Source organism: Dysidea avara, chromosome 4 (genome assembly GCF_963678975.1).
Source record: "Dysidea avara chromosome 4, odDysAvar1.4, whole genome shotgun sequence".
NCBI lineage: Eukaryota > Metazoa > Porifera > Demospongiae > Dictyoceratida > Dysideidae > Dysidea > Dysidea avara.
Genome location: NC_089275.1, coordinates 28,606,706 through 28,629,063, shown reverse-complemented (window position 1 = coordinate 28,629,063; position 22,358 = coordinate 28,606,706). Strand labels below are relative to the sequence as shown.

The following is a 22,358-nucleotide window of genomic DNA, read 5'->3' as shown; positions in this document are numbered from 1 at the left end:
AGGGTTTATGAGATATATGCCCTGAAATTCTCCTTTGAAGTTAGGTGGTTTCATGGTACATACATAATTGTAACTATCATTTGCAACCAGCTGAGCAAACACTTGGTGTTTTCAAAATATAGATTTTGCAAAAAAAAATTTTTATTCACCATAGTACACACTGAAACAAAGCTCAAATCAATAACACCTATATACCATCAGATTCTCCTGTTCAGACCATCTTTGATTTGTGTTTGTAGAGCAAAAGGTACCTGAGTCATGGGTGCTTACTTATGATGCAATAGAAATACTGTAAAGTTTACATTCATTTTTTTTATTGGAATGGCTTTCTACTTTGTCCACATGAAGGAGTACAGGGAAAGCACTATGCCTTGTTGAATTTGCCAGTTAATGGTGAATATACACCTTGAGCTATGTCCCAACTTCGTAGCTTGTTTTAGTCATGAGGTATGATGCAATTATTTAAGCGTCTTTATCTGTTTGTCATATTGTTGCAGTGTAAATCAAATTTCTTACTGTTCAAACTGAAAGACTATTCACCATAAAGGCTGGAACTTTTACTGTCCTATCCTTTGTTACCATTGATAGCAAAGAAGCAATAAAATTGAATTTGAGAAATGTGCGAATACTCAGCTAGTCACTTTTGTGCTTGGAGAGATTCATTGTACTTATTTGCAAATTTTAAAGTTGCATGCTAAAACCTTTGCAGATGGTTTTTGCATCACACATACATATACATGCACACAATGCAATAATGATTGTAATCAGATTTTGTTGCAATTTCTTTGACTACATTAACAATGTAATTATCATCACGAAAAGTGAAGTACAATAATTGTACTCTAAATCAATTACCAGGTACAGTTGTGTAATCACCCCTTGTATTATTGTATTATTGTATTAATGCTTTACAGTGACCAGCACTGAAGGTCTGCAGCAACATGTGCTGCAGCCTTAGGATTACCTAACCTAATTTCAAGGACTTAGATTTAGTGACTTATGGCTGAAAAGGTGTAACAGAAAAGGGGCCAAAGTAAGGAAAAAAATCCCTCCAGCCCCAGGAATCGAACTGCAGGTCACCCAATGTCTGGTCGGGGCCACACTCAGTCTCCTCCAGGAGGGATGGATTTTCTTCCTTAATCCTAAAGTATTTATTGTATTAATGCCTTGTCAGAATGGGTGGGGAACACCTGTCATCACAGAAAATACAACTGAGTAAATTAAACACACAAAATGGTATACTGTAAAAATTTGATTGTCTTACAAGTCCAATTCACTCTGCAAATGCAAATGTGTGTAGCTGAATTCCCTGCAGGATGACTTTTTGTGTAGCTGAACTATCCATAGGATGGCATGTTATGTAACACTGTATATACAGGGTACATGACTTGTTACATATGTAGCTTAATGTAGCTGAAATCTCTATAAGTAATTTTATAATGCTGCTGGACACTTTATAGGGTGACATGTCACGTAGCTGAACTCTCTATAGAGTGATTTGTTTGTAGATGAACTCTCAGTAGAGTCATCTGTTACATAGCTGAACTCCCTACAGAGTGATCTGTTGCACATGTCGCTAACCAGTCTACAGGGTGACTTGTGATAAGCTCTCTATGGGTGATTTGTTATGTAGCTGAATGTGCTATAAAGTGACTTGTTGTGCAGCCGAAATCTCCACAGCATGACTTTGTAACCAGTGTTGGGCGTAACACGCTACTTTTGTAATGCATTACATAATATTATTACTTAATGCGGTAATGAAGTAATATAACACACTACATTTTCAATGTCAGTAATATCTAACAGATAGTTACTTCAGATAAATAATGCATTACTAAAGTAGTGCATAACTACTCGTTACTGTATATTATTACCTAACGAAGTACTATTGTGTTACTTAATCAGCGCCTTGCTGTATTATTATTACTTAACAAAGTACTAACACGTTACTTAATGTATTACTGTATAATTATTACCTAACGAAGTACTAACTTTACTTAACTAGTGTGTTACTGTAATATTATTACCTAACGAAGTATCTTTATACTTTGTGTAATATGTAATATCAAGACACACGGTAGTATGTCGTGCGGCCCAAGAAGCCGGTGCGCCACACCATGAGTATATTAACAGGAAGAAAGAAAACGCGGTTTTCACACCTTTGTAGCTCTGTGATCCCTTAGCCGATTGAAATCTAATTTGCTACAGAAGTGCCGGCTAGGTAGGGGAATCCGCATTCCAAATTTGAAGAAAATCGCTCTAGCCATTTCCGAGATATGAACGACCAAAGTTAGGGGTTTTTTTTCTTGGCTTTTTTTTCTACTTCTTTTTGCACACTTCGCAAAATCCACCATAAAACACGAATGAGTGCTCCAATCGGGCTGAAATTTGGCACACTTAAAGGGCTCATTAAGGCAAATCTCTGTACCAAGTTTGGTAGGAATCCGATGAACATTCACGGAGTTATGACTAATTATTTGCATAAAATAAGGTCGAAAGTCTGTCATGCCCACAGGGTAAACCGCTTGAAGAAATGAGCTGAAAATTGCTATGACAGCTATGTAGATGGAGTAACTATCGTAGGAGTGCCTTTTTTGGTTTGAAAGGAATCCAGTTAAATGCCATCCAGATATGACATAAAACCCAACTTGTGTCACAAGTACGTGATCGATTTTTATGAATAAAAAAACTATTAGTTTTCATGCCTACCAGGCAAACCGCTTAGAGCAATGACCTGAAAATCGGTGTGTAGCTGGAATAATTATCATAGAAAGTCCTTACAGTAGTACAGAAGAATAGGATTATAAACCACCGAGTTATGAATGCAAAGCCAACTACGTGTAGCATATGCGAGATCGATATACTCTAATAGAACAATCACCCTAATAGAGCATTCAGCTACGTTTATAACTTACTCCATTTTAGAATTATATTGCATTGCAAGTTATTCTGTAGGGAGTTCAGCTGTAAACAGTTAATCTTATGGACAGTTCAACAAGAAGCAAGTCACCCTATAGAGAGTTCAGCTACAAATATATTGCTGTAGTGATTCAGAACATTACAAGTCACACTGAAGAGAGTTCAGCTATAAATAATTTACTCTGTAGAAGTTCTGCTACAAATAAGTCTTCATTCAGAGAGTTTAACAACTAAAATCCACCATGTAAAGACTTCAGCTAGACTATTACAAGTTACTCTGTAGAGAGATCAGCTAGAAATAAGAGAGAGCTCAGCTAGAAAACATCATCTTGTAGAGAGTTCAGCTACAAACAAATCACACTTTAGAGAGATCAGACAGAAGAAGCCACTTTGTAGAGGGTTCAGCTGTGAAGTAATCACCCTAGAGAGAGTTCAGCTAGAAAAAATCACCCTGTAGAGATTTCAGTTACAAAGAAACCATCCTGTAGAGAGATCAGCTACAAAGAAGTCACCTGTAGTGACATCAGCTACAAAGAAATCATTCTGTAGAGAGTTCAGTTACAAACAAATTACCCTGCAGAGAGTTTGGCTACAAAAAATCACCCTGTAGAGTATTCAGCTACAAACAAATCACCTTGTAGAGTGTACAAATACACTAGTCACCCAGTAGAGAGATCAGCTACAAGAAGTTACATTGTAGAGAGATCAGCTAGAAGAAATCACCTTGCAGAGAGTTCAGCTACAAAGAAACTATTCTGTAGAGAGTTCAGCTACAAACAAATCACCCTGTAGAGAGTTCAGCTACAACCTCATCACCCTGCATAGAGTTTGGCTACAAAGAAACCATCATGTAGAGAGTTCAGCTGCAAACAAATCCCCTGTAGAAAATTCAGATACAAGCAAATCACCCTGTAGAGAGATCAGCTAGAAGAAATCACCTTATAGAGAGTTCAGCTACAAAAAAACACCCTGTACAGAGTTCGGCTGCAAACAAATCACCTTGTAGAGAGTTCAACTGTAATTGCAAGCTAATACTGATAATTACTCTTCAATTTTGTGCTTGCTTGTTTATGGCTACACAGTGGTAACAAACAATTTGTTAAATTGACAAAATCATTTTTACAGTGTATGTCTATATAAAGTACCTGCAGTGTTTTATAACAAAGTAAACTCTTTCCAATTCTTTTGTATATGAACTCTCTACAGGAAGACTTGTAATGTAGCTGAAATTTCTACAGGAGACTTTTAATGTAAGTGAAGTCTCTACTGAGTGACTTGTACTTTAGCTGAACTCTCTACAGGGTGACTTTGTAATGTAGTTGAATGCTCTAGTAGGGTGACTGCACTATTAGATTATCTTGGTCATGCACTGGTTACACTTATTTATTTCTTATATTTACAAACTGAACTGTCAAGGATGGGGGTTTAACCAAAAGGCTCGAGGCGTGCATGAGGGTGCTTCCCAAAATAAAAAAAAGAACAAGTACAAAAATAAAATATCTACGTATTCAATGAACAAGTACACTAAAACAGTATAGACAAAAAACATAGCAACATTAATTACAAAGGTGTTACATAGGTAATGATAAAGAGTCTGTTGAAAGATGGAGATGCAAGACAGAGATAACATAGAATACAGTATAGAGTCCCACAAAGAAAGCAGTATTCACACAAAAATGAAAATCTGTATATGTGACTGGATTTTGGAAAAATAATCCAAATCGCACATTAGAAGTTTCGAGATAAACGGTTTCAAAGAATTCAAGTCAGCATAACTTGCCAAGGATACCAAGCACGTGTATGAAATTTATACACAAGATGCATCAATCTATTACCTTTCAGACCGATTACAATATTTGTAGCTGCTAGTAGAGTTTCCCGCCAAATAAGATGGAAAATCTGAGTAATTGGACATGTGAAGTAGTATCATGAGTGTTCACAATGGGGTGGTAGGTGGCGGGGTGGTCAAGGGATAGGCTTTAAAATGGAGGCAGACCACAATTGTGAGAAAGCCGGTCTTATTGCCCATGTCAGCAGATTTAATTTTTCACCCAGGACACACAGCTACATGAATAAACTATCTAATTCCACATTTAAAATCAGCTAGACCTGAGTGGTCTGGTTTTGCTGGCTGCTTTTCCCAAGCCCAGTGGCGATCCGCACAAGTGGTGAGGGGCCTTAACGGAGCTCTGGTCAGCCTAGGAATGACTGCATGTGGCCGTACAGCTCTGTGGTGTTGAATAAGTACCTCTGCTGTGAATATCCTTTCATTTTAGACAATTTTGAGACCTCAGTGGCTCAAAACTTAGCCTAATTCATCCCTTGGCCTTCCTTTAACACCATCTTGCCCGCTTTCCAGGGCCCCTGCCTCCCACCCAATTTGCAGCTCGCCTGTTACAGTCAACCTCAGTTTAAAAACTATCTAAAATGACGGGAAACTTAGTTGTTGGCTACTTGCACTGTGGATGCTCTGGAAGGTAAGGAATTGGTGTAAAACGTGTGAAAATTTGGTACACATAGCTTCAACCATTGGCGAGCTACAACACACTAAATACTTAAAACCGGCATTTTCGATACTTTTAAATAGGCGATAAGCCCGGTTTTGTCAGACTGGGTCACAATTAGAGTCCAGACACTGGTGGACAGTCTGATAATGTTGGCCAGATGCTTTTTTTCTGTCAATTTTACTACACATCAGCCACTAAGGAGCCAGCACAGGCCCTGTAATCTAGTAAACCACTGATTCTTGCCAAGCCAGGTCTTTCACAAGACCAGAAACCACAATTTGAGCTCTACACACTACCCAGAAAAGATGTCTGTTGAAACCAACACTGAGTAGTTTGAGTAGTACTAAGGGTCAAAACTAGTAGTATGATAGTGTAGTTATCTACTGGAGGATTTCTCCTGATGTACGATTTGTATTGGTTTTGTAAAATCTGGTCATATATATAGCAATTAATAGTTGAACTCATTGATTCAAACAAAGTGAGTGGCTTTTAGTAGGTAAAATATTTATTGAATAGATTTCAGTAATGACAATGACAGGTGCTTATTGATTATATGTAAAGTAGACACAGACACAGGTAATTATGGTAAGTAGAAAGGAGTAGCCAAGCTAGTTCTGTAATACATTTAGCCGATGATTTTGATTATTTTCTGATGGGAGGGGTCTAACAACTACCACAAACCTATTGAGCAACTCAAGCTTTGTTGTTGCACTTGCTCCAGAAGTAATCGATCCTAGAAAATAAGATAATTCAATACTGTACATATACATGGAGTTGGTTCTCTTAATATATTTACTTTATTCTGATTTATTCACAACAACTAAGCCTCTTCTACAGTAATTAATCCACTTACATTGAAATTTTCAATTCTTTCCCTTCAATGGTTTGTGTGGTAGGAATACCAACAAACTATTTTTATTCAAGAAATAAGATTCTGTGCCTGTTAAAATGGTTAGCATTTTTGTTATTTCCGCATGACTATCATTTAATTTCTTTCAAACCACAATAGGTTTGCCCTATGATGGTTACTTCATGTACAAATCAACTTTCAAGCTATTCCATCTAGCGGTTTACACTACACGCATGACAACAAATCGCTTTTGCATTTTTGAAATATTGTGCATGCATAACTCCTTGCTTTTTTATCTGATCAATATGAAAATTGGACTGTAAATGTACTGTATTATTGTCTTACTGCCCTCAGAATTTGAAGTACATTGACCAAAGCACTTGTGTGTTATTATGAATTTTCTAAAATGTGTGTTGACTTGGCAATAACACTACTGACAATTTCACAACATAAGGACAACTCATCTAGCCCTGTGCTAGGCTCATGCACTACAGCACTGCTTACCACAGGCTGAGAAAAAGGATATGGTCTGTTCGGTCCTGAGCAGAACTTGGCTACATGCCTATAGTCGCCACATTGGAAACAAGGTCCAAGTACTCTTGCTCTGTAGGGCCTCTGAGGCACCATGGGAGGTGGGGGCCCCCACTGCTCCCTTCTGTCATAATATCCAGGAGCCTGATGCTCACCTGGGTATGGCTGAACCCGCCTCCTTTTTCCACCTCCACTTCCACCTCGACACTTGAAACTCATTTTTTTGTGCTTTATCGGCTTCTCTTTTTGCATCCTTCTCTGCTTTATTCTCAGCTCGTTCTATTTCTTTATTGTCTTTGGGGTGGATGCTAAGGGATCTTCCTGATAGTGAGCAACCGTGCCCCATCCGTGCTTGGAGCAGTCGGCAATCTTTATGTGCTTTTGCCTCATAGCCAACACCTTCATACCTTGCTCGAGCTTCGTCTTGGCTGATTCTAGGGCTGTCTTCTGGTAGAAACAGGTCACCATTTAGAGAGATTAGCTAGGAATAAGGTACCCTGTAGAATACAGCTACCACCCTATAGAATTCAGCTACTATACCACCCTATAGATATCAGCTACAAACAAGTTGCCCTATAGAGAGATCAGCTACAAAAAAATCTGCAGAGAACTCAGCTACATACAAATCACCGCATAGAGAGATCAGTTGCAAAAAAAATCACACTTTAGCGAGATCAGCTATGACATCAACTAGAAATAAGTCACCTCATAGAAAGATCACCTAGAACAAAGGCACCATGTAGAGATTTTAGCTACAAACAAATCACCCTGTTAGATCAGCTAGATACAAGTCACCCTGTAGAGAGATCAGCCAGACACAAGTCACCCTGTAGAGAGATCAGCTAAAAAAAGTCAGAGTTCAGCTACGAAAAATCACCGTTTATAGAGATCAGCTACAAAAAAAGTCACCCTGTAGAGATATTAGTTAGAAACAAGTCACCACGTAGAGAAATCAGCTAGAAACAAGTTACCCTGTAGCAAGTTCAACTACAAACTAGTCACCTGTAGAGATATCAACTAATTTACCCCGTAGAGAGTTCAGCTACATTTGATGCAACCATGTAGAGAGTTGAGCAACATTTCAAGTCACACAGTGGAGATCAGCTACAAAAAGTTATCCTGTAGAAAAGAAATGGCAAGTAATAATTCAAAATTTGTATAAATCAAAAATAGTTAATATAGAAAAGTCTGCTTTGAATGTCTTTCTTCTTTTTCTGTAATAAAGAAAAATAACACAGGTTAAAGTAACCCCAAAGCTGGCCATAGGTGTATAGAAATACAAAAAGAAGTGATATCTTTTTCACCATGGTCATTTTGGGGGCCACACCCTTTTTTACAGCTTGGCTGTTTTGGATTAGATTTATTACAACTTCATAATAGCCATGAACAAGCAAGCACAAAATTATAGCAATATAAATTGGCTTTGCATGGTAATGAATTGGTACAATTTGGGAAAACAGTTCTTTATTTCCCAAAGAGTGCTTTATTGTATGATTAAAGCACTCCTTGCAGTGCAATAAAGCACTCTTTGTGGGCAATAAAGCACAGTTGCCCACATGCTCTAGTGCAGGCTAATAGCCCAAGTCAGTACAACTAATCACCCAAGCCAGTAAAGGCTGATAGCCTGCACTGCAATCACCTTAGCCAACATGAGTGATACCACTGGATTGCTTTTGTAGACATACCTAAATGCTTTGATTTTGGGTAGGAGAAGGTAACATTGCTGTTACGTTTGTTAACGTAAACAGACAAATCCTGGAGATATCACAGAAATACTTCACCTTGTGTCACAATAGAATCGAATGTGGGTTGTGGCCAAAACCTATCAAAATACATGATGAATGTCTACCATCAAGTCAAACTATATGCACGAGTTACTTTATTAAACCAGTTTGTGTGCATTCAGGTTTCTAATAATTCATGTAACGCATATTAATTATGAGTCCTAGTGTATGGTGAAGCTACACGACTATAAAGTTCCATAAATCATTTATAGCATTGCCTTGCTCGTGCTATATGAATAATAAAGCACTTGGCAGCATGCCTTGTGCTTTATTTTTCATATACGTAGTACTCGCAGCAATGCTTAAACATATACAAAAAAGTGAAATCCATGCAAAAATAGCCAAGCTCTATAAAAAGGGCACAGCCTTTGGTGAAAAAAAGTGAAATCAACGGTGGAGGCCATGAAATGGCTGCAATGATATTAATAATAACAACAATAATAATGCGTAAAGCCATTATTTATCATTAGCATCATTGCAGCCATTTCATGGCCACTTCCTTTAATTTCACAATCTTTTTCACCCAGGCTTTTTGAAGGTTGCATCCTATTTATACAGCTTGGCTGTGTTTGCATGGATAGTGTTTTCCCTGTATGTCTCTGTGTAGACAAAGGATAAGGCCATTCCAACAATGAAATGACAACAGTAAACTTTATTTCTACCACATCATGAATGAGCGCTTATAACTCATGTACTACATGCTGTACGAACATAAAACAAAGATTTTCTTACTCCCTGCAGATATACTAGCGGACATTTAATCCCTAATTCAGTCATGGGTATAGATTGAATCAGGGATTAAATACCCACCAGTATATCTGCAGATGTAGGTGACCCTCTTTGTTTCGTTATTAATGTAGTTCACTCACCTCTAACATACCTGTACTTGTCACCAATCTTTGTCCCACACAGGTGTTACTGATTGGTTTATCCACCACCATCATCTGATGGTGGTGGGGTTGGTAGTTGTGCAAGGACTCTGTCTGCCATGGGAAAACCTAACCAAAATTGTAGGCTGGGACTTTAATTGGGAAGTTATATGTATATTAGATGGGTTGGTGAATACTTTTGAATGGCAAAAGGGGATTTTCAGACTTTTGACATAGTTTGGGTGTATCCGGCCATAAAAAGGCATGGGAAATGACTTTCCACCCAAGCAGGACCCTGGGTGATACTACTACATATACACATATACAAGCCTACTACGGAAATGACTGTTCTATTAGAGTAGTGACTGTTCTACTTTAACCAACTCTTCATGTGTACAAGCAGCATCATTAGAGCACACACAATATAATATAAATGTACGCGCATGTACCCCATAGGTGTATGCATGCACACATCTGCAATACGAGTATCTTCATACATGCTCTTATATAGTACTACTATGGTAGTACAGCAGGGTTGATATCAGGATACAATTGGAATAGGCCTCCCATCAATACCAGCTGCAGTTTTGCCAGGATGCAACATTACCGTTTCTGATGAAGCAGTGCAAAATTTGAAGATACATTGAGTATGTGTTATGGCCAAAACACGTGAATGGTTAACTATGGGTGCAAACAAGGTAGTGGTCCCAGTGTGCTAATTCTTATTACTAAGGAATAGAAAACCAATTAGATAGATAGCCTCAGTGATGTATGAAAAGCATAGATAAAGGTAGCCAGCATGCTACTTCAGTATGTCAGCTTCTTCTGTATAGTAGTTGAAGGGAATCTGGCGGTGGTGATTGGCTATCTAGTTTGTGGGGTGTCTGTGGTAATGATTACATCTACATTCTATTGATATAGCATCATTGGAAGGTTGTGGTGCTAATCATAAAATTATTTTATTGACAGTGTGCACGATAAGAACAGCTGTTGTATGACTAATCAATGAAGCGAGGAATAATAACAAATCGAACGTTCATTTTTTTTTTGATTGGAGGCTCTCATAGCCTTGGGTTTCAACTGAGGATGTACAGATCTGCAGTGTAAAGTGGAGTCATTAGTAAATGAAGATTGTTATGTGCATAGCACAGAATACACCCTTGTTATAAACCTTAGGTAAATGGTACCTTTTTGGATAGCTGGACACCTAAACCAACATGAATCATCATCATGGAGGGTAGGTTGATAGCAATGTTTCACTAAATGGACAGAACACATTTCTTGCCTCGCCTACACTTCAGTCACTCCACAATATCTCCTATGCATGGGTGGATTGATGAGCTTTGTGGTATGTTGAGTTAGGTGGCTGAATTAGAGTTTACTGATAGGTGATAACTGCTTTCTGTGCATGGTAGCTAGTGCAGATGGTAAAGGTGAAAGAAGGATACTGTAGGCTGACATTGGCATATCTCATTTAAATTGCATATCGTGCGTATAATTACACATACAGGAGCAAATCTACAGTCAGAGCCCATGTGGGAAATCATACTATGGCAGTATGGGAAGGGAGCAATGCATTGTAGAATGTATAGTGTAATTCTCACTGTAGATTGTACTTCGTTAAGTAATTTAGGTTTACAAATGTCATGGACGCCAAGACATACTTGCCTAGTATAACAAGCTGTTTACCACTGTATTTATTATGTTTAGTTCTATGTAGGATGATGTATTATGTCTATTTTTTTGCACTTAATAGCTAATCAGCTGGGGAAGGTGACCTACCTTTGCTGCTGCTGTTTGGTAAGCAGACGATATTCTACACCAAGTGACTCACTCAAGATTGCAGACATGGAAGTGTTTAGCTGCAGTTTGCTTTCAACTAATAAGCAAATACACAGTATATGTACATACTCAAACATAACACAATTATATGGATTACAGAGAAGTGCTCCTGTTAATCAGCCAAAGGTAAAGCATAGCATTTAAAGCTTGAGGAATTACAGACTGTCATGGTCATAACTGACATAGTGAGCTGCACATGGATAGTTATTAAATACGATGCAATGTACGTACTATAACAGTGCACATATTATCTCAGTAGTACACCCAGTCTGAAGCTAATCCTTCTATTCTTGCTATCATCGTGATACGCAACAGTTTTAAGGGAGCTTTTCGGTACCCTTTGATCCTTACACTAACACTGTAGACTGTGTTTCCAAATAACGGTACCTCACTTGGCATAGTAGAACAGAATAATTGAGTAATTTATTGCTACTATGCTGCAGTAGGTTGTCAAAGACACCAACATTGTGCAGGTGGAAAGAGTACCATTGACAAGGCTAGCCATACAAGTGCTAAATACGCAACAATTAACAGGCATTAACTTAATACAATAACGCTTTTCCCTCCTGCTAGTGTTGAGTAAGATCACAAAGATTTCTGAACAAGTACAACAACTCTACATGTATGTTTAGTTAAGCTGGGATAATCAGAAATTATAGAAGCAGTATACTTAACAACTGCTATGATTAAAGGAAGTAACATGGAAGAGTAAGGTAGGCAAATAATAATGTTAACCATATTTCTTACAAATGCACATTTCAGTACTAGGGACTATACTATGTACCAGCATCCGCTATGTGAACATATTTTACTAAAAGCTATTACAAATACTGAAGAACCAGCACCACAACTTCATGAGTAAATGCCTTGTACATAGGTATATTTGGTACACCAAAGAAGCACCTTAATATTACCAGTTTCCTCAACACATTTACCCACTTTTATACACACTCCTGGTGATAAAATCTAGTCATTTCAGAATCACTATAATTGAAATTGGTGTTAACAATTATGGGTCGATGGAATATGGCTTTCATCACACAACACAGACTAATCAAGTAATCATGTATACTGGTGTAATAAGTGAACTTGATGTGCTCTGAAGATATAATATTTATTTATTCTATGTGCTCATGCTGTTACCTAGTCCTTTGCGAACAGCTGTCTGCAAATGTATCAAACTAAAAAGATTATGGGTGCAGTTATTTCTACTTTTCAGGTTAAGCTAATGTCTTTTGTTGTGCAATGGTCTACTGATGCCCACTCAAAATCGTAAGGGTCTACTTGTTTCACCACACAATACAGCAATAGTAATATTTATAACGCTAACGTTATTTGGTTGTATACAATCAAACCTGCTGCTCAGAAACTGACCATCATGAAGAGTCAATCATTATGTTTTGTTCCTTGTGATCACCATAAACCATAAACAAATTGCCTATATGCCCGACCCTTTGAAAACCTATTCCCATGATGCAAATTCAGAAGTACGAAGCCCATATCAATGGCATGCCACCCGGCATGATCCATATATTTCAGAATTATGCATACTACACCAAGCAAACACGAGCAGCACATCACCAGCATAAACTCCACTTCCTAATTTACTGTAACAGTGTAGTGGTACTGCAATGGCTGGAAGCTAAGTAGACTCATAACCTGCTAGCCACAGTGTATTACCACAAGCCACAATCCAAAGTTATGGTGAAAAGGCAGCTCATGATCAGCCACTTCTGATATTACCATTACAACACTACAGAAGGTATGGGTTGTTTTGAAGGTACGTACATAGGTAATAGGTAGCATGATTATTGCTCACTTTATTTCCAGTGAGTTATGATTTTGTTGTTAGTAAACCCCTGTCATTAGCTGTAAATACATTTTTGAAAACACTTCTCTGGGTGACAGGTCTGTGCGCAGAAGCAAAACTATCCATGCTATACATAATGTTATATATATCTATTACACCACTTGTAATAAGAACGCAGCTGCCAATGGAAATGTCAAATATAGCCATTGCTTAACACATTAAAACACCATCACCACTACTTACCGAGACGGGTGTTAGATCAGTTACCTTTATCGCCATTCGATCCAGCGCTGCTTGTATCGAGATGTTTTCTACGATGCCGGTATGATGTCACAGTCTATCAACGCATATTGACATGTAGTACACACCCATCGATGATGCCAATCCTCCATTAAAATTCAGAGCGGTGCCCACCGTCCAGGGGTTCGTGTTGTCCAATCTCTATCCTCTGTCTTGGTTTCACTGTTGCGCTCAGAGAAGACCTTGGAGAAGACGCTTCCCGTCTATCCTCCTTCTTCCGGTTTGGCGCTAAGGAGAAGACGCTCACCCGTAAGTTTAAATTTGCTGGGGTCTTCCTTTTGTCCTCTCTGTCTGTGGCATGATGGCTCACCCTTAACAACTAACGAGTCACGCTGTTCTCACTAGGAGGCATGTGTTGAACACTGCGCATGTGCAAGTTCCAGTTATGCTCACTAATATTTCTAACTAATGTAATAGTTCCTACATTAACTTGGTTTAAATGTGCTCATTTTTTTTCTATGGTCCCTAATAAAACTTAAAATTCTACCTTTTACTTGTTTGTTTATTTTTGTAGCATTATTGTGGCTGATGAACCCATGTATACCTACACAAAAGAAAGGGTGGCACCAGAGGTATTGTTTTTGACTAAACACATGTCCCAAATATCAATTATTGACTTGAAAGTAGGTGGCTATTATGCTTTGTTTTGTTCAGCCCATTTTTTCAAAGTGTTCTAAATGAAGAACAATGGGAGAAAGCCTCTGCAATCAATCCAGTCACGGAAATACAGATGATTGGATTGATTGTTATTTACAAATGTAGGGAAGCCATCATGCTACTATGAATCAACATATTTGGCTGTCAGCAAAAACAAATGGGACACGAAGGAGGATACAGGTAAGTCCATGATGCATGCATTGTACTTACTGCAGTATGCCAAAAGACACTTGTCAGGCTGAAGAGACGTTGAACAGTGAAAAAATCAAGCCGGTAGCCTTAGCCATTATCATGTTATACTTGTCTGAAGGCATCAGACAGGCAGGCAGGCAGGCAGTTATTCAATCAGTAGAAAATTCAATTGAATAAATTTAGAAAAAAATTCCAGCAATTTATTGGAAGCATTTAGGGTCGTAATAAAGGCACTTTTTGGCTTTATTATACCTAACCAATACTGCCAGACACCAGGATGGTATTGTGAAGTTGATTATTGGGTGATGTTTTGGCCAGAAATACCCAAACCACCATGATCCATAATATACAGTACAACCATACTGTGTGATATACACATCTGAAGATATCACACTGGAACAGCTTACTGTGTATTATAACATTTCAAGAAGCCTATTACTATGTACATTAATGGAATTTTTATATAACAGAGTTAGATAATGTACACTCTTTTAGTATTGACTAACCTTCTTGACAGTTGACTTTAATAACTGCTGACAAAAGCATCCACAACAATAATGTCATTTTCATCTTTCCTACATAACATAATATTATTATGTAGACATTAATTTTACTACTGTCTGACCTACTATGCATCTACAATACCACCCCAGCAATCCCTTCTTGTTTCATGGCTTTTTTCAGTGATCCCTATTCCCCTTTTTAAAATTGTTAATTTTTTGTTCATCTAGTTTGTATACTTTTTATTAATCCAGTAGTGGATTTATTTTGTTGATAGTGATAATAATGAGATATGTATAGCAATTTACATTAGTAACTGTCAACTTCAGTGTACATTTTGTTATTATCAGACACACTTGACTGCATTATTAGAGTATTTATGTGACTGCTCTTGGCTGTGGACAAGTCTATACACGTACATTACACACATTCCTAATATTGCATCAGCAGCTGTTGTCTTGCTACATGTGTCAGGACACCAGTATCTTCATGCAGTGTTCATGAATACTAACCAGATGGTATGCTACTGAGCTAGCTACTCATCACAAGCCATGGAACTCTGACAAAGATATAAATATGAATTAAACATTCAGTGTATATGTATTTATCATTTTAGCCAAGACCGTACACATGCAGATTTTCCAGGGGTGCATGGACTACAATTATTATACTGAGAAAAATTATGGTGTACAGTAGATATAACGTCAGAAAAGAGATACCTATATAGTTTGGGCAGAGTGCGTTGCATTGTAACCATTGGGTATACTACAGTGAGAACTATGCTGTGGACATTTATGAATGTATATTGCATTCCACATACAATATGTGGCATCTTCAAATAAATTAAATTGTTTCACATATATACTACATCATAACACAGTTAGTTTGTAGACTGTACTAATCTGTGTGCACACACATAATTCACAACAACAAAGTCAGATACTGTGTAGCTGCGTAAATCATGAGTTATCAGCAGCAGGATGCCATGTTGCTTACACAATGTGGTCAGACAATTATGGCTCTCACAAATAGTTTAGATTATTTTAACAAGACTAATATACTAACTCCACTCAACTTTAGGTTTTGCGTGGAAGGGAAATATGGTTTCTAGAAACTATATTCATAGCAATGAATAATCTCTGGTATCAGTGCTATCACTTCGTTATGTCTCTGAGAGAGCGCTAGTATGGTCACTTGTAGCAAATCATGATCGTGCACTTACAGGAATAAGTAGACTATACACACTATGCAGAGACGCTATGTGCGATCTTCTCAGCTTTCAACCTTGACTAACGCTACAACAAAACTCAAAGGCGCTTACACAATGGAATCCTGTAATTTTAGTGTTATATGGCTTCTTAACTGTATGGAACTGCTGCTAATAGTGAATGGCAAAGTGAACTTAGAAACTTTTCAAGGTGTAGGGTGGTTGGCGATCTGGCTTATTAATAGGTCATAGACACACGGAAGTACTCAGTAAACATGACTATATAGTTTTTAGTATGAAGAAGTGGATAACTTTTGCTGTACATGAGTGAAACAAAATAATTTATGAATAATAATAATAATAATATGAATATGAATAATATGCGACCAAATTTTGGAAAACCACTCATATGGGTGCATTTGACACCTAACATATTTAATGATCAAATCACAAACTTTATAATGCAAATCTACTTGTTGATGGTTTTAAGTCCTTCTCGATGCCTTAAATTATAAGAAAATTCTTGAAACATTTTCAAAACTGTTCCCTGCTCTTAATAACACACTAAAAATGAAATTCTAATTATTTCATGCATGCCAATATGGGTGATTTTCCAAAATTTAGTCACATGAACAAAACAGCAATTTTTTTTGTTCCTAATACACATACTGTTCCCTTTTCACTTGATACTTACTAGTGGACCAATACTCATTGCAAATAACCACCAAAGGGCTGTTATGAGTTGGAAGTCGCTTTCCAAGGTGGTTTTTAGGTGTATATTCTATTAGAGTTTTTGCAAAAAATAAAATCATGGGTGATCCCTATTATGAATCCACTATCATGGTTTATGATTTTGTACATGTATTACTAATTAATTCTCTGTAAAATGTATGTAGTACTGCATAGAAGTCAGTGATACATAAGTAGTTGAAACCGATCTTGGATTTAATCTCAGAGTATTCATATTTAAAAATATCCTGGGGGCCCAGACCCCCTAGAAGGCTTGTACTTTGCACACCAGGATAGTACACCTCTATCTTATGGCCATGCAATTTCAGAAATAGCCAATGAAATTTACTTTCGATTGGTCATTCTGTCCAAACAATAATTTTCTCTTATACAGTACACATTATGGGGTGTAGTTTGTGACCACATGCCCTATTTTTGCAGGCCTATTGACATAAATATTATGCCTGAAGGCATGGAGAATAAACAAGGTGGAGTATTATGTTTGTAACATGGGCATGGGTGGTCTGCCTCATCAAGACACACAGTAGTGTGTCGTATGGCCCAAGAAGCCGGCGCACCACACCATGAGTATATTAACAGGAAGAAAGAAAATGCAATTTTCACACCTTTGTAGCTCCGTGATCCTTTATCTGATTGAAACCACATTTGCTACAGAAGTGCCGGCTAGGTAGGGGAGTACACATTCCAAATTTGAAGAAAATCACTCCAGCCATTTCCAAGATACGAGTGGCCAAATTATGGGTTTTTTCTTCTTCTATTTTTGCTTCTTCCTTTCACATGCTTTACAAAATCTGCTATAAAATGCGAATGTGTACTCCGATCAAGCTGAAATTTGGCACGCTTAAGGGACTTATTAAGGCGGATCTCAGTACCAACATTGGTAGGAATCCGAAGAACATTCACAGAGTTATGACCATTTATTTGCATGAAATAAGGTCGAAAGTCTGTCACACCCACAGCCGGCACAGGGTAAACCCCTCGAAGGAACGACCTGAAAATTGCTATGTAGATGGAGTAACTATCGTAGGAGTGTTTTTTTTGTTAGTTTGAAAGGAATCTAGATAACGGCCATCCGGAAAGGCTATTCCTGGTAGTCTACGAGGCCTACACTGTTGTTTCTCAATTGTTAAACGCTTGTAAAACCCGAAGGGAAGGTAATTCACAAAGTCTGAGGAGACCCATATTTCAAACCACTGAAAAGAAACCACCTCAGAGCAAAGTTTACCAGTGTGTAAGTTAGTACAGACTTCATTTCGCTTTTATTTCTCACACGTAAAAGCTGCTTTTACCATTTAATGATTTTGCTCACGTATGTACATACGGACAAACATAGATAGGTAGATAGATAGGTAGATAGGTACACACACACACACACACACACACACACACACACACACACACACACACACACACACACACACACACACACACACACACACACACACACACACACACACACACACACACACACACACACACACACACACACACACACACACACACACACACACACACACACACACACACACACACACACACACACACACACACACACACTTTTACAAAAACAATTTTGGTAAACCAGGTGCACACCCCACAGCTGGCCTTCAGCTGGCTGTGGGCGCACCTGGTTTAAAAATTGTGCATCCAAGTAATGAGAACTATGATGCTGCTAGTTTTTAAGTGTATGAGCATCTTCATAAATGCCACACAAATTTGATTCTCAATAAAGCAACGTGTATAGAATCTCTGATAGCAATAAAAAGTTTGAGTTTGGCCACCTTTCCTGCATACAGCCATGCTATCAACAAAGGAAAGGCAGCCAAACTCAAACTATTTATTGCTATCAGAGAATCTATACACGTTGCTTTATTAAGAATCAAATTTGTGTAGCATTTATGAAGATACTCACACACTTAAAAACTAGCAGCATCACATAGTTCTCATTAACACTTTGACAATAATATTGCATTATCTGAGTAATATTAATTTTACAACTTTCATACCTCACAAGTGGCCGCACTATGATATCATCACTTTTTGTTGCAGTTAACTCTGCTTTACTTGGACGCACACTTTTTTACAGCTATGAGCTGTTTTGGGTGAGGTTTCAAACCTTTTTATTAGAATAAGCATACTCTCACTGTTGAAAACAGCAGGTGGATCTCCATGGTTTTGACAGAAACCCCTTTTAAATTAGAATAGTGACAGAATATCAAAATATAACTGTAATTTTAGTGGCATGTAACTGCAGTCAACTAACACTCATTTTTATCTAGTACACCCTTACCTTTCAGCTTGCACTGCATCAAAAACAATCAAGATACTCTAATAGAGCAGTCACAAATACAGCAATCAAAGTTACAGCATAGTTACAACTTCTGCCGAGCATTGCATTGTGTAGTTAAATTTCTAGCTACTTACAGACATTAATTACAATATTAAAATACAGTGCTTGTAGAAATGTGCCTGCTTTTCTTTGAGTGATTGACTGCTCTATTAGAGTATCTTGATCTACTTCAAGCTAATTCAAGCGGAGAAGCCCGACCCTCCCCGCATCAGTACAAGCTCTTGTGAAATAAAATGAGAATGGTAGAGAAATGGCAAGTATGTCCACAGACAATAGAGGGGCGAGTAATTACGTCCTAATGAAAATAAACGCCTATAAAATTTATATCACTAATAAATAAGCACACCAGAACTATAGGCTGTGATCTTTGCGAGAATTTAATCTTAAGGCTGTTGTCTCATACACTGTAACCCGAAGGTTGTCGTTTCATGTTGAAGAGATTTAGTGCCACTGAGACACAATCAGTGAGTTTAACCATACATGTATTTGTGTTGTAAAACTTAAAGCGTAATTAGCACATACTCCCAGGATAACATATTTTGTACAGCCAGTGGAGTCTCTATCATGACAGTATGCAATTATTAGCCATTGAACCATGCTGAAAATTTTACTGCTATATTTGGAGGTTGCATGGAGATGACGTTGTAGTGCATGTATATCTCAGTAGGCTTATCTTGATATTTAATCCTTCACTATAAATAGTATAGTGAAAACTGGTCATTACCGTAGGGACAAAATTCTCTGACCTAGCTTATTAAGGAGGTGGCTGCATTTTGCAGCCTTAAGCAATTGGTAGGAAGGATCTGCAATGCAGCTGTTCTAATTGGCTATAGAGATGGATTTAGTGTGCAACAGCCAGTGATGTGCTCAGGTTTATAATAGTGGTGGTTAGAAAAGATAGGGTTGGACCAAGAAATGTATAGTATGGGGCCTTAACTTTGTATGTCAGAGGTGAATATGTGGTGGTTGTTGAGTAGTAGTGGTGGCTGTTTTATCAGAGTGGTGGTCGGTGCTGACCACTGTGGGCACATCCCTGGACAGCGTATGAGACAGTGAGTGCTGGCAACAAGGGGGAAACCAATCTGTTAGCACCAAAGGCACTGCTCCTGACGTAGGCTATAGGATCACAGATGGGACATTTTCAAGTTGGCAGTCAGACCAAAGTATAAGAATTTTCACTTTTGGTCCTTATAATCTCCCGATGAAGCATTATCCATAGGATACATATTTTCAGAATATCCATTTAAGTTCTATTATATAGCATAAGGCAAAAGACAACACAGCAATCCAGTGGTTTAGTGGTGACCACAATACTGCCTGAGCAAACTGTAGTGGAATTTCAGACTACCAGAAGACCTGGAATGTATTCAAACACATAAAATGCCAAATATCTAATGCCTGGCTTCATCTACAGTGGACCTGTCTTGGTGGCCACTTGTACAGAAGGCTGCCTCTCTATAAGAAGAACAACTTTTATATTTACCTGTAAGACATCTACATAATCAAATCAGTGCCTTGCTAAAGCACGTACGTACCTGCTTATTAAGCCAAGAAATTTAGTCACTGCACTTACTTATCTGATTTACTCAGGTATATATGGTAGTATCAGTATACTGCCTAACAGTGACACATCATGAGCCATCTAAATACAATCCCTGAATGTGTCATTTTGTGTAAGGAGCAATCTGCCACAAGGTTGGCCATAAAGTGACCAGTGTATATTGTTAACCATTAATCACCATTGTTACCTATACGTACTTATATGCATTCATACTTTTCGTAACTCTTCTTCTTCAGGTTTAGATGGGCACTATGCAGTTTTGTTGACTGGTCCGTGCATAATGTGGTGATTTGGAATACTAAAATGGTACATAGCATTTCTTGTATGCACATATTGTAATGTGTTATAATGTGTCTACACATCTTAGAAATAAATATAATATGTTCTCCTCTATAAATACTCAGTAAGTGGGTTGAGTCCAGATCATCCAGGACATTTGGGTCACATATTGTCTTGGCCAAGTGGATCTCATCCATTGACAGAATGTACAGGATCAGATCATGTGTATAAGTTACAGTGCAACTTGTCTACTGCCACCTTTGCTCAATATTCAGGTAGCAGTGTGTAAATTCTCACTTTGGAATTGGCTTTGTGAGAGAGAATGTCTTTCTATACTACTGGCCATTAATACAGGTTACTTGATTTTACTGATGGAGTGTACATATTTAGTCTAGAGATGCAACAATCTCCTCCACTTAGTGTTGTTTATTATAGTGATACATTGGAGACCATGTATCATTGTACTTAAATATTATACTGTTGCAACTCTAGTACATGTTTATAACAAGAATGTGTGTTAACCGTTTAGACATACTGGAGCCACACCCACTCATCTGGATTCTACAAATGGAGTCATACCAACTCATCAGTGCACTTACTCCCAATTGTTTATAGACCTGCTACCATGGCAAACCACTGGAGAAGTGGAGACATCACTTTCATAGCAGTTATATCACCGCCATTATTGTACAATTCTTACATTGTGAACACTGATTCATGCGTCCTTTGTATGTTGTAACTACATGTGTACCCATATAATTTTGTGTGGGGGAACTATAAAACGTATGGTGACAATTCTAAATTATTGGTGGTTTTGTACTCTTCTTTTAGGCTAGCCACATGCACTAATTAAATACACATACTCGCAGCTTGTTTCAACAACTGTTAACTGCAGTTGTGCTCTGTGTCATTCTTTAAACCGTGCCCTTAGAGGTTAAATTACATGGGGTAACTAAATTCAAATTACTTAAACTAGCCATTCTCAAACGATGGGGTAGTTTTTGCACACTTCTTTTATGGCTATGTGCACTGATTAACTACACTTATTATTCACAGCCCAGTTCATCAATAACCGGTGACTGCAGTTATGCTCTGTGTCATTCTTTAAATTCTTAAGCCGTGCCTTTAGAGATCAAATTACATGGGGGTGACTAAATTCAAATTTCAAACTAGCCATTCTCGAAAACATATGTAACAATCTCAACGAAGCTTTTAGAACAGTTTAAATACACATTGACCTATATGCCAAGCGAGTATTGCGGAAAACAACAATATGGGTTTTGTTTTGTATATGGATTTTAAAACTGAGGTGAAGCCAAGGTTTTTAAAACATGAAGATCCAAGGGCATGGTCTCTAATTTACTTAGAAAATATATGGGCACAAAGGTGAAGTTATCGTGGAATTGAATTAGGTGTCATTTTAAAATTGTCACACAATCTTAACATGCG

General features: G+C 37.8%; 1 protein-coding gene across 1 annotated transcript in view; it reads right to left on the bottom strand.

Annotated features, from left to right (window-relative positions):
- The window catches only part of LOC136254619 (uncharacterized), a 281,340-nt gene that overhangs the window by 243,250 nt on the left and 15,732 nt on the right, over positions 1 to 22,358 (bottom strand). The window contains exon 2 of the mRNA XM_066047363.1: positions 14,768 to 14,836. Coding sequence (XP_065903435.1) covers positions 14,768 to 14,831 — 64 coding nt within the window. The 5' untranslated portion in view covers positions 14,832 to 14,836. The remainder of the gene's footprint in view (positions 1 to 14,767; positions 14,837 to 22,358) is intronic.